This window comes from Salmo salar, chromosome ssa18, assembly GCF_905237065.1.
Source record: "Salmo salar chromosome ssa18, Ssal_v3.1, whole genome shotgun sequence".
Classification (NCBI taxonomy): domain Eukaryota; kingdom Metazoa; phylum Chordata; class Actinopteri; order Salmoniformes; family Salmonidae; genus Salmo; species Salmo salar.
The window spans coordinates 22,122,779-22,136,564 of record NC_059459.1 but is presented as its reverse complement, the minus strand read 5'-3'; the positions used below and the strand labels follow the sequence as shown (position 1 = coordinate 22,136,564).

At 40.7% G+C, this 13,786-nt stretch overlaps 1 protein-coding gene across 1 annotated transcript in view; it reads right to left on the bottom strand.

The window, feature by feature from the left end:
• Window positions 1-1,421: 1,421 nt before the first annotated feature.
• The window catches only part of LOC106577049 (serine protease HTRA1A), a 32,320-nt gene continuing 19,955 nt past the window's right edge, over window positions 1,422-13,786 (bottom strand). The window contains exons 4-9 of the mRNA XM_014154743.2: window positions 6,969-7,163; window positions 6,844-6,876; window positions 6,501-6,615; window positions 6,190-6,247; window positions 5,832-5,927; window positions 1,422-2,061 (exon numbers count right to left, since the gene is read on the bottom strand). Coding sequence (XP_014010218.2) covers window positions 1,893-2,061; window positions 5,832-5,927; window positions 6,190-6,247; window positions 6,501-6,615; window positions 6,844-6,876; window positions 6,969-7,163 — 666 coding nt within the window. The 3' untranslated portion in view covers window positions 1,422-1,892. The remainder of the gene's footprint in view (window positions 2,062-5,831; window positions 5,928-6,189; window positions 6,248-6,500; window positions 6,616-6,843; window positions 6,877-6,968; window positions 7,164-13,786) is intronic.

The window sequence follows — 13,786 nt, the reverse complement described above, 5'->3', positions numbered from 1 at the left end:
AGATACATTTAAAATACAACATTTTACACTAGAAGGTCTAGCCAAATGTTTCTATCTAGATCCATCTCTGAGTTTGATTCCACATGTAACCAATCTAAGCCAATTAACACATATTGACACAGCAGGGCTAATACACAAGAGGCATGAGCTAATGCCGTCATGGCCCTTATGACTGAATGTTTGGACATAAACCCTGGCTTCATACATAGGCACTCCCTGCCCTTCACAGCTGAATACACCACTACACTTATGGAGTCACATGTGCTTGATGTTTTCACTGTCTCTGAGTCAGTTAGCAACCCCACTGGAACAATGTTTTTGCAGAGTGATGTGAAGGCTATCAATGGAACACTTTCAAACATCTGTGTGATGGAGACAGAAAAAGTCAAGTTGAATCCTCCATTAAGTGTTTTCATTGTGTACAAGGATGTAGTGCTTCATAGACCCATTAGATGGCAGCAGTTGCTTAACTTGCATTTCCTTTTTACTGTTATTGAAATGCGCTACCACACTGTTTCTTGATACACATCTAACGTATCATGGTAGATCTGCTCTCCTATACATGTTACACATCAGAGTAAAATGTGAATACTGCATTGGGAAGATTACAATCCTGAGCCATAACATATGTACTGCACTAGGTTGGCTCAAGTGGTCTGTCATTTATGCCCAAGGATACATCCTTTTATGCTACTCATCCACTGAAATCAGGTATAATCTAGGCCTACATCAACTGAAAACCATAATTTTTTGGGATAATATAACATGTTTCCTATACCCAAAATATTATTGTATTTATGATAACACACACACAAGTGCATACAGTGGCCAGTTTACTGTGATCATGTCCTGTCCATAACCTGCTTGCCATGGTGTCTAGAATGTGTACCAGTCCTCTTACATGATTATGTTATGCCTGTAGGCTATGCCTATGAAGTGATGGCAGGGAGTTTTAATAGTATAACTGCATCGTGATGTATTGGGAAAGGACGTGGGTAGAGTGCCTTCATGTGAGTGTCTCATCATCCGTAGGACCTCATCTGGATCACATTTGTTGACCATTCTCCTCCCTGTGAGGTCAGCCTACAGCCAGGGCCCCTGGCCCAACTGCCACACCAGGTCAGTATCAAACCCTTATGGAGGCAGTACGACTAAATAAAAAAACAGCCCCACATCAACATTGTCTTCCTCGTGACTGTGTATGTCATGGCAAAGCTCATACTCACTCAAATAAAATATTGTAAACCTAATCTCAGTCAGGATGCATTCCATCACAGTGTGTGTGTGTGTGTGTGTGTGTGTGATGTAAGAGAGAGATACGGAGAAAAAGAGAGAGAGTGCTTGAAAAAGATTGTGAGTGAGAGACGCGAGCACTGCATGTTGATCCTTACATTTCCAACATTAAAATTACAATCATAAAACGCTGTTACAAGTCTTTATTCTCTTCTTCGTAAATGTCATCGACAAACAAACCATAAAACTACAGTACTTAGGTAAGGAATTTAGAAAACAATAATTGCACAACTCGCCCAGAGCTGCTCTCCACATTGTTTTAGATTGCCATCGTGGGCCTCCATCTGAACAATCAGTCAGTATAAAACAACAAAACAAGCAGATCACAACAGGTCAACTGGCTTGTGTTTAACAGTAAACAGTAGTAGAAGCGTATAATAATTAAAGTGTAATAATACACATGGATGAGGAATTACAACTCTGCTGAGATGCTCTGTACAACTGTTCCTTTCCAAGGCGGTCTTAACCTGGCCGGACGCATGGCGCCACAAAACCCTAAAGGCCACAGATACTCCATGGGGCGTGATTAAAAACACACGTCCATATAAGTTCTATTGGTGATGGTAATGAGCACCAACTCATTGGTGGGGCTGGGGGGGTCAGGGGTCGATCTCCATGGGAGTGATGGTGATGATGGTGTCCTCGTTACCACGGCGAACCACCACCTGCAGTGTGGTGTCCTTCTTGATGATGGTGCTGACGTCGGTTGCAGAGGTGATCTGCTGGCCGTTGATGGAGATGATCACATCATGCTCTTTCAGACCACCACTAAGATGAGAAGGACACATCAGAATGAGAACTACAGAAACAAACATGCTGGATGGAACGGTTAGGTATAGTGCTGGGCAATATAGACAAAATATCAAATCACAATATTTTGTAATTTTTTTTACAGAATGACAGTTTTTTATGTTTTTGAATAATAAAAGTTCTAAATATGCTTTATGAGTAGTTCATTACCCAAGACCCAAGAGTGGCAACACATAAATTATACGTGATTTCATTGAGGCTTTCTCCTTTCTAATTGTTTCATACTGTTCAATCCAACATCAAACCCCAAAAATATTTTCAGCAGTTTAATCCATTTCTTGCACTTTTGTCATCATTTCCACACTGTGCAACACTTTTTTTTAATAGATAAACAACTAAATGTAATGTTCTAAGTCGACAACAATGTTTAAACCCCATCAGCAGACCACTTACAAAGTTGGAAAAAAACATGAGAAACGTGTTCGATTTTAGAGTGTAGTTACCCTTTAATTCAAGTGTGCAGGTACCTAGCACTGTTATTTGGTTCAGTGTGTCTGTAGCACATGAGATGGAGTTTGCGAAACAAATGGCTACTGGAGTGGTGCAAATAATCATGGTATCATTCTGTCTGGTTGGGATAGGCTACTATGTAGCTAGTTAACATTTAATAAGGTTTTGGGGAAAGCCTTTCCATCTACCAGAAGACGGTTAGGTCTATCATTAGCACTGCTATATTTTTCCTGTTATTTCATTGTTTGAAATCTGGATGTTTAACTTCAAATTATGAGGAATGTCTTACCTTGCTTCAAAGTAACGTTAGCCTATAGACAAAAATCGCACCATAGAAACGTGGAGGCAATTATTTTATATGACTTATATGCGTTCTCCTGTTCTATTGGTTTTCTTTCATCTTTCTTTCATTGTCTAGCAGCCAAAGGCATTATTCTAGTCATATTAGCAACCCATGATAGTTCTAATGGATATCATATTTACATCTCTGTCTATGAAACCACTTGCATGTGCAGTGTGCATTTTAGAACACTGTTTTCCTGCTATTTGTATTTTGGAACATTCGCGGATCGGCCTACCACTGTGAACCTTGCTGCAGTGAAAATGTGTAGAAATAATAGTTTATCAACATTTTAAGCTAAACATTCTGATATGTTCCATCAGACTTATTAATTCATATGGCGTATACCTCTACTACACTACGTTGATACGCATCGTGGTAATTAAGAAGTGAGTGTACGGGTATAAGGTGTATACCTGCGTACACCATTCACTACAACACTGCCCTTAGTACTGTACATATAGCAACCTAGCTAGCCAGCAAACTAGCAATTGGCATTAGCGGCTAACAAGCTTTATTTCAGCCACAACTTGCTAAGAAAAGACAAACTAGTTTGTAGACAGTAAGATACATAAAATAATAGTGTAATTATAGAATGCTTGTAGAAAGCAGCATGTCACCAACATCTTGTGGCATCTATCTGACCATGCAGACTGCAGAGTGAACAGCAAGAAGTGCTCGTGACTCCATGGTTGAGCAACTGCTCTCTCCTTGAGTGACAGGGGGCACAAACCAAACATGTAAATACTGTTATAGAAGGTTAAGTAAAAACCCAAACTGGTCCATGCATCAATACCAGTATATAGTAGGCTGTCCAATCAAAATCGGATCTTTTGACCAATTGGAAAATAATATGTTAATTGTGGATAATCCTTTAAGAAAACCAATGGTCCAAACCTCATGTCTCTATCATAATGAGTTCAACATTTCTTGGCTTTTTTTTACCCTTGTAGGATTGTCAAAATTAGGGTGACTAAATGATAGTCAGAGAAAAAAAGTAGTAAAATAATATTTTTTTTTTTTTTTTAATCAGGAAACTAGCATCGCGTCAGCTAGGCTAGATGCTGTGTGAGAATATATGGTGCTTTTAAGACAACTAGGAACTAGCTGAAATCATGATGTCAGTGATCTTCAGATCGGAAAGTCTGAGCCAGAGTTTCCAACTTGGAAATCCGAACTGGATGACCGTTCAAAACTATTTTTCCCAGTCGGAGCTTGTTTATTTCTGAGTTCCCAGTTGTATTGAACGTGGCATAAGGCTACCTGACAGGTTTACCATTGAACTCGTCATATTTCTTCTCAAATCCAGAGGACATATGCCACGTTCAAAACAACTGGGGACAACAGAGAACTCAGAAATCTCTGACTTCAGTGCTTTCAAGATAACGGGGAACAACTGGACAAACTAGCTCTGAAGGGGAAAAATAGTTTGAACTGTCATCCAACTCCGACTTTCTGACTTGAAGACCATGTCATGATTTGACCTCATTCTTTTCTGAGTTCCCAGTTGTCTTGAAAGCACCATTAAAACAATATGGGTAAGATAGATGTCGAATTTGAGACATGAAGTATTCTCATATTTTAGTATACACTGTTCATATTCATTTGAAGTTCCTGTTCTTTATCAAAGACTCACAAAACAAGCACATCTCTGTGAAATGTAAACGGAGCACTGAGCGTACCGTAAGCTTTTTATTTTCAAAGCCTTTTACATTTAGTTCAGCTTGCTATTTTCGACCTGCGGAAACAACTTGGAAGATGGCGACCACAAAATGTAAAATCCTCAAATGTTGTTTCGGCAAGAAAGCTGTGTCGCTCTGTCAACAGAGCTAGGTGCTTATTATGGGATGTATTAGGTTATGAAATCCGACCTTTTGGATATAATCGTAATGTATGTTAGAGGAAGACCCCACTGAACGATTCCAAACATATTTGTCTTGGTAAAATGTATTTTGTAACATAAGGAAGGAAAATGTCATCACCAAAGCACATATTCAACCACTCAAGGCAGAGTTGGTGGACACCCTATATATAGTAAAATACAATATACCGCCCAGTCCTAGCTATAAGATAGTCATTATAAGGTATAGACTCAATATTGGTCTTTATTGCACTGACAATCAGCTAAGAATGGATTCCAATGGCCTTGTTGCCTTTCACACATTCTATGATGCCTTACTTTATAGTGCTACAATGAACTGAAATGAAAACAAATTGACCCCTTTCACTTATCCTTCATCAAGACCACAATAATTACAGTAAGTCAGGTGGAGACTGCTTTGTGCAACACACTCCCATAGACCAAACACACCCAGAATAGAAATCTAGTTAAAACGAAATTGCACAAAGACTGGAGCGGTTACCAGAAGTGATATCAAGGCCTCCAATTTGCACACAACTACTCTCTAATCACACATGTGAACAGTGGCCGCCACCACCACTTATAATACAGCCACACTTCCACATTCCCCTCATACTACTTAGGAAAACACGACTAACACTTATACCTCCAATGAAACACAGAGAGTGTAATAGGGTTGGGTGAGTGGGCCCAGTAAAACCACAGCATATCCCTTGCTGCTTGAGGGAGGAAGGGGATGGCTGACCTCGGTGTCCCCCAACCCCTCTCTGGTAGAACTGTGGTCAGGAGGGGATTCTTGAGTGGGTGAACAAGAATTTTAAAGTGAGTCTCAGCAATGTTTTAGTAAGGGGGGGGTTGTGTGTGTATGTGTGTGTGAATGTGAGTGAGTTTGTGTGGGGAGAGTTGGGCGTTGAGGGTCTATATAAATTTGAAACATGTGTACAGCCAGTGGAAGGAGCCAAAGGCAATATCCCTTAGCACAGAAAAAGTCAGACAACTTGTCCTCACACTCATAAGAAACCCCCACTGTTGGTGAGATGGAGTGAGTTTCTACTATCCCTGTTAGTTTGTACTTACGCCGCGGCCGGCGTTTTAGATATCACCTCCATGACGTATGCTCCAGAGGTGACATCAGGGAAGTCTTTGTGTCGCACCTTCAGCTCCTTGGTTAACCTACAGGGTGAAGGGGAAGAGGTGCTCCGTTTTAAGAAGAAGTCCTCTGTTTTCCGTATCAAACTGAAATGCAGTTCACCAGGTCCAGTTCAAATAGATTCTTTTTGACAGCTTTGAATAACTGCATTTTCCAGTTTAGTGTACACATTCACAGTCTCAAATCTTTCTTTGCATTTATCGAGAGTTGACGGTCCTAGAGAAGAAAAGTACCATCGTTATCCTTTTCATTACAAGTATAACCAGTGACTAAGGATCTACTTACGCTGGGGTGAGTGTCATCATCCTCACACCAATGTATCTCTTCTTTGTCACAGCTCTTCCTAAGGAAACACAATAAGAAGAAAAACCATCAGGTTTGCCATGGGGTATAACCTTTTGACTTGGAGGATATTTGAGTGATTCTGAAGCTAGGCCATGGGTTAAGATTAGTTATAAAGGGGCTTGAATCAAAATGTCTGTAAGTCTTTATGGTTATCCTCAAAGCATGTGGATAAGAGTGTAGACAGGACCTTACACTAATGGGACATATTTAGATGTTACACACAGGATGACTATAGGGATTTAACGTCCTACCTCGGGACTGTCTGTCGTAGGATTCAGTCAGGAACTCTTGGATCTTGTCGGAGGGGATGGCGAATGAGATACCAGCCGTCACTTTCAGAGTGTTGATCCCGATCACCTCACCATCCTTCAATAACACAATCAATAATAAAGTCATTTATGAAGTGTCTGACAACCAGAATCACTCATAATCAAACAAAGTGACACACTAATAACACTGTAACACTCCTACACGCAATCACATAGTTGCATACAGTCTGAAAATATTATGTGCCATCATTCAGACACATTATCTGCTGTTTATTAGACATGTACAAAAACTGTATAGCTGTCAATAAACAAACAGTATTCTCACCAGATTCACCAGAGGGCCTCCTGAATTACCATACTGTAAACAGAAAAGAACATTACTTCAGTTCACAATCTTTTGTGATGTGTGTGTATGTGCGTGTATATGCGTGCATGTGTTCACAGACTCACGTTGATAATAGCGTCTGTCTGAATGTATTCCATTTCAGAGTTGTGTAGGCCCAGCTCCTTGCCCCCTCGTTGGGTTGTGCTGACTATCCCTGTGGTAACTGTGTTCTGGAGGGAGAAGGGGCTTCCGATGGCCACCACAAACTCCCCAGGCCTCAGGTCTGACGAACGCCCCAACATCAGCACAGGAAGCTTGATCTGTAGGGGGGACAGGTTAGGGGGAGATATTTAATAGGTACACATCCCTCAGTAACATTGATAAGCATCAGCACTAGAAACTGTGGGCCGTAAAACTATCCTTCTCCACATACATACCATTGGAGGCTCCTTAGAGGAGGAAAGGGAGGACCATCCTCAGTGAATTTCATAAAAATAAAAATTGTAAAACATTGAAAAAGTTATCCTTTTTAGATAAAACTATACTAAATATATACATTTCACCAAATAGTCTACAATAGCCTCAATAGCACTGTAACGAGTGCGCTGAGAGTCAGGAAGCAAGTACAGGGAGTGAGTGTTGTAATAAATAAACAAACCAGTAAACACGAAACACAAACAACGTACTGACATGAAACAGAGTCAATAACACCTGAGGAAAGAACCAAGGGGAGTGACAGATATAGGGAAGATAATCAAGGAGGTGATGGAGTCCAGCTGAGTGTCATGAGGCGCTGGTGCACTTGACGATGGTGACAGGTGTACGGAATAATCAGCAGCCTGATGACCTAGAGGCCGGAGAGGTAGTATACGTGACAAGCACTCTATTATAGGGTAGCACCATGGTATAGCCGGAGGACAGCTAGTTTCCGTCCTCCTCTTAGTACATTGACTTCAATACAAAACCTAGGAGGATCTTGGTTCTCACCCCCTTCCATAGACTTACACAGTCATTATTATGACAACTTCCAGAGGACGTCCTCCAACCTATCAGGGGTCTTGCAGCATGAACTGACAATCAAAGGATCAGAGAATGAATCTAGTACTGAAAGAATAAGCTACAGCTAGCTAGCACTGCAGTGCATAACATGTTGTGAGTAGTTGACTCAAAGAGAGAGAGATAGAAAATAGTTGAACAGTTTTCAACAAAAACTGTATGTAGTGGGTTTACTAAAGCATTAGTTCCATTGGCTATGTTGACTAGGACGTTACTTTAGCTAATATGGTGACAACGATGAAGGCTGTGTGTAGCGGTTATGAAATGGTTTGGCTTGGAACGTTTTTTTTTGCCTGGTCACATACAGCTGATGTGTTGTTCATTGAAGTCCACAAACGAAGGGAAAGGGTGAGAGGAGGAGAGTGCATAGATGTGTCACGTCGTGTGTGTAGGTGGCAGGGAAGTCAGGCACAGGAGAAACAAACTTGGTGTAACTGGGGTAGTTTAATAATGTTAAAAACATGATTGACATTTATCAGAGGCTTTGTGAGAAAGCCTGCCCCCTGTAACTCCAAAACCAAAGTACATAATAAAATAAACATGGGTACAATAACCCGTCGCGCACCAATCCAACAACACGAGCCCATAACAACAAACAATCTCTGACAAGGACGAGGGGAAACAGAGGGTTAAATACACAACATGTAATGAATGGGATTGGAACCAGGTGCGTAGGAAGACAAGACAAAATCAATGGAAAATGAAAAATGGATCAATGATGGCTAGGAGACCGGTGACGTCGACCGCCGAGCACCGCCCGAACAAGGAGGGGCATCGACTTCACCAGAAGTCGAGGCAAGATGTGAGAAGGAATACAATGTGACTGCTATGAAAGTGAACTGTGTTTATGCGTGATCAGGGGTGTATTCATTCTGCCGATTCTGTTGAAAATGAAACAGGGATAAAAATACCTGAATTTGTCCAATAGAAACTCTTGTTTGCAACTGTTTGACTAATGATCCTAGATAAGCTAGATGCAGGCAAGAGTGTGCAAGGCGGTATTGAATGTGTCACTGTCTGTCCATGTGTCACTGTCCGTCATCTCAAATTTTTCTCTCGACCTGTGTGCACCTACATTGTAAACGTTCACTCATAGGCTAGGTTGTAGCAACCTCATGATGGATATAGGAGAAATTTGAATATCATGTAGTAGCCTAAACCTATCGTTGTTACATTGAATTGGGTGAATGGAATATGAATGACAATCATCCAACATGCTGTAATAGAAATAAGGCCATGCGCATAAAAAATAAACAGCACTGACCGCCAGTGATATAAGGACGCCTTCAGAAAGTATTCACAACCCTTATCTTTTTCCACATTTTGTGGGATTAAAATGGATTAAATTGGCATGTTTTATCAACGATCTACCCAAAATACTCTGTGATGTCGAAATGTGAACATTTGTAATAAATAAATAAATAAATAAATAAAACACCCTGAGTAAACACATGTTAGAATCACCTTTGGCAGCGATTACAGCTGTAAGTCTTTCTGGGTAAGTCTCTAAGAGCTTTACACACCTGAATTGTGCAACATTTGGCCATTATTCTTTTCAAAATTCTTCAAGCTCTGTCAAATTGGCTGTTGGTCATTGCTAGAGAACCATTTTCAGGTCTTGCCATAGATTTTCAAGCAGATTTAAGTATTTGTATTTATTATGGATCCCCATTCCCAAGGCAGGAGCTACTCTTCCTAAGGTCCAAACACATTAAGGCACTTAAATTACACATAAAACAAAAGATAGAACAGTATATCATTTAACACTATCACACCACCACATATCCAAGTCAAACTTGTAACTCGGCCACTCAGGAACAATCACTGTCTTCTTGGGAAGCAACTCCAGTGTAGAGTTGGCCTTGTGTTTTATGTTGTTGTCCTGCTGAAAGGTGAATTAATCTCCCATTGTCTGGTGGAAAGCAGACTGAACCAGGTTTTCCTCTAGGATTTGTGCTGAGCTCAACTCCTTTCCGTTTATTTTTTATCCTGAAAAACTCCCCAGTTGTTAATAATTACTAGCATACCCATAACATGATGCAGCCACCACTATGCTTGAAAATATAGTGCTGTACTCAGTAACGTGTTTTATTGGATTTGCCCCAAACATAACACTTTGGGGGGAAAAAAATGATAAAAAGTTAGTTGCTTTGCCACATTTTATACAGTATTACTTTCGTGCCTTGTAAACAGGATGGGATGCATGCTTTTGAATATTTTTATTATGTACAGGCGTCCTTATTTTCATTCTGTCAATTTGGTTAGTATTGTGGAGTAACTACAATGTTTTTTATCCACCCTAATTTTTCTCCTATCACAGTGCATCTCTTTTATTAGAGGCCACTGGCCAGTACCTCATAAAACAGTACAAATTCACTTATGTTAAACTCTTGAAAAACTCCATGGTAAGGAAACCATAAGCCAGAAACAGTGCCTAGACAGACAGACAGACAGACAGACAGACAGACAGACAGAGGGTATATTTATCCATCCACAGTTTCCCTGTCTGCATGAAATCATCTCCCTTCTGTCCAGTCATAGCCAATGAGTGTATGGTCATAGCCCACGCGTCGCCACATCACGTTGAGTGTGTGGATCCCAACACACCACCCAACAAACTCCCTGACAACAGCACAATCTTGAGAGACCTTCCTGGTTGTTCCCCTGTATCCATTTTGTTTACCCTGGGTTATAAATAGAGTCACAGTGTGGAAGCTAAGGTAACTGAGACTGACTGGCCAACAAGCCAAAGATACACACAGACAAAAGTCTCTGTATCCAAACACAGAAACACGTCCTGTAATCAACTACCCAGGGATATTCATAGTGCAGTGCCATCATAAAATATGATAACACTACATTTTCCTTTCCAATAGAGTGTACACACTAGGTTATTACACGGTGATTGTCATCTCTGCGGAGTGATGACACAACTTAAGGGCCACTTTTGACTGCTGACCATTGCCAACAATAGCTGAATAGGTCTTTATACAGTAGTAAATCCATCTAACACTATAAGACGCCATTTTAGCTTTTTGGGTTGCGGGAACTCAGTGCGAACTAGACCCCTGAGGTGTAGCCTAGGTATTAATAGAAGATGACAGTTAGAAGATGAGAGTGCGTAACCCCACCACCCCTCCCTCTAATTTCTTTCATCCAGACTTGATACCGGAATAGCTGTCTGTGAACTGCTATCCAGTCTGTGACTCTCCACCCTCACACACACACCCTCACACACACACACCACCCCGTACCTTGACCCCACCGAGTTAAAGGGATAAGCAGATGGAGGGGGGAAGTGAGAGAAGTCAGCCCGATCTGAATCCCTAACACTGAGACGGTCTACCAACCGCTTGCTTTGGTGATACTGGTAATAACAGCGTGATCATTATAAAATCGTCCTGTCGCTTATTGAAATGTCTCAGCCCAGTGAATAATGAAAAACACAACTTGACACACACCTGCACATATCCATCTGCTTACACACAATGCTGCCACTGACTTGTGGGCGGTACAGTCATGCGTACACACATTAACTCATACACTGTGGATGCCAAGGCTAGCTGATATGAGCCCTTGAGGGTGGGAGTGTCTAGGTGTGAATAGGAATAAAGCAAACATCAAATGGCATGACTATTCATGTGTGAGGACTGTTAGTCTAGCTATCACCTACTGACCACTTGTACTCAGCTACTTTTTGTCCTTGTGGATACCGAGTCGAATACTGTATATGTAATTTCAGTGGTTCTGACTTTCTCTTGACCATAAGTGACTCACCAGGTTATTTTGGACCATGGGCTGGCCTTAATGCATTAACACTCATCCAGGGTTCTATACTTACTTTTTCCACTGGTGGCACTGTTGCACCAAACTTTTTCAGTTGGTGGCACCAGTACATGATTTGGTCACACAATTGTTTTTTTATTACAAACAATGATAATTGACCTGGCCTGTGTACCATAATGTTCCTGCATTCCAAACAAAACCAGGCTAATAATGACTAGCCATCTTTCAAATTAGCTTGTGTTCCTTGAGTTGGGTAGATTAACTCTAACAGCAAAGAAAAGAGACTGTTAAAATAAAGTGCAAAATGCATTTATTGCAAATTTCAAAGTGCCATGTGTTATTTTCTACACAACCTTCCAGAGGGTAGAATATGAAAAAAGTATACTTGATACCAAAACGATACAAGATCAATAAAATAGAGAGATGGACTATCATTTCCCACATTTCTTTGCTCTCAAAAGCACCTGTTTTAATAGAAAAACAACCAAATTGGATGTTATGTGTCAACAACAATGCTTAAACCAAAATAGGGAACCATTTTTTGAGGTCTGGATAAAACCTGAGAAATTTAGATTTTTCAGTGTAGTACACCTTTAATTCAGGTGCACACCAGCCATACAGTTGTATTTGGCTAGCAGTGTTTTTGTAGCATACTTGTGATGGAGTTTTCAAAACAAATGGCCACTTGATTGGTGCGAATAATCATGATTCTGTCAGGTAGGCATAGGCTACTTTGTAGTTAACTTTTAATTACATTTCCATCTATCCAAAAACAATTAGGCTATCATTAGCATCGCTAATGGCTACAAACAGTGGTAGACATATAGGCCACATGGCTACACGCACTGCACACAGCAGGGCTCGACATTCAGTTAAATTTGCCAGTAGTACAAAGGGCCAGTGCCCTGCAACTGAAAGCTACTGGCTCAAAGGAACAAAAATACTGGCCCAGGTCAAGACTTGACAGGAAACTGAATGATGCGTGCATAATTTCAATAGCAGGTCATTTGATCTTTCATACAAAAAAAAAGCCTATAGAAAAAGAAAAAAAAATGTATGTAAAGTAAGTATGCATTACCACTTTAAGAATAATGCCTTTTTTAATAAGCCTACCCAATGGCATTAAGCATTGACAATCACATAATTTAATTATAAAATACACTGAGTGTACAAAACAATAAGGACACCTGCCCTTTACATGACATAGACTGACCAGGTAAATCCAGGTGAAAGCTATGATCCCTTATTGATGTCACTTGTTAAATCCACTTAAATCAGTGTAGATGAAGGGGAGGAGACAGGTTAAAGAATGATTTTTTTGCCTTGAGACAATTGAGACATGGATTGTGTGTGTGTGTGCCATTCAGAGGGTGAATGGGCAAGACAAAATATTAATGTGCCTTTGAAAGGGGTATAGCAGTAGGTGGCAGGCGCACCTGTGAGAAGCACTGGAGTCAACATGGGCCAGCATCCGTGTGGAACGCTTTCGACACCTTGTAGAGTCCATCCTCCCACGAATTGAGGCTGTTCTGTGGGCAAGGGGTGGGGGGGCAACTCAATATTAGGAAAGTGTCCTTAATGTTTTGTACACTCAGTGTATGTCAGAATAATGTAGGAATTGCCTGACTAAATAGACAGCATGTTCTCGACACAAAAACAAACAGCTTCGTGAATCCATCTTTTTAATCATTTACATAGCCAAGATTAAAAATAGCATTATTATAATGGTCTAATCTTTTCACTAGCCCAAGCTGGCCACAACAGGGATGATTGACTGGTCTGGAGGGTGTCCAAAACCTCCCCTGCATGTCGAGCCCTGGCACACACAGACAGGGGCATTCCTGTGCCATTGTTGCCTCTTTAGAAAGTTGGTTTATTTTTTGTCAGTTGCACATTACAGTTTGAATAAATCATGATGATAAAAAAAAAGCAACCCGTGAACCAAAAATGTACGTGACCAGATAAATTAGTTTCACTGGCACTCTTGCGACCAATTAAAAATGTGTGTCGCACTGCCCAGTCAAAAGGTCGCAAAAGCGACTGCTTTGGTCACAGTATCGAACCCTGTCAACCCATGACATTGACCTCATTAAGGAGAGGT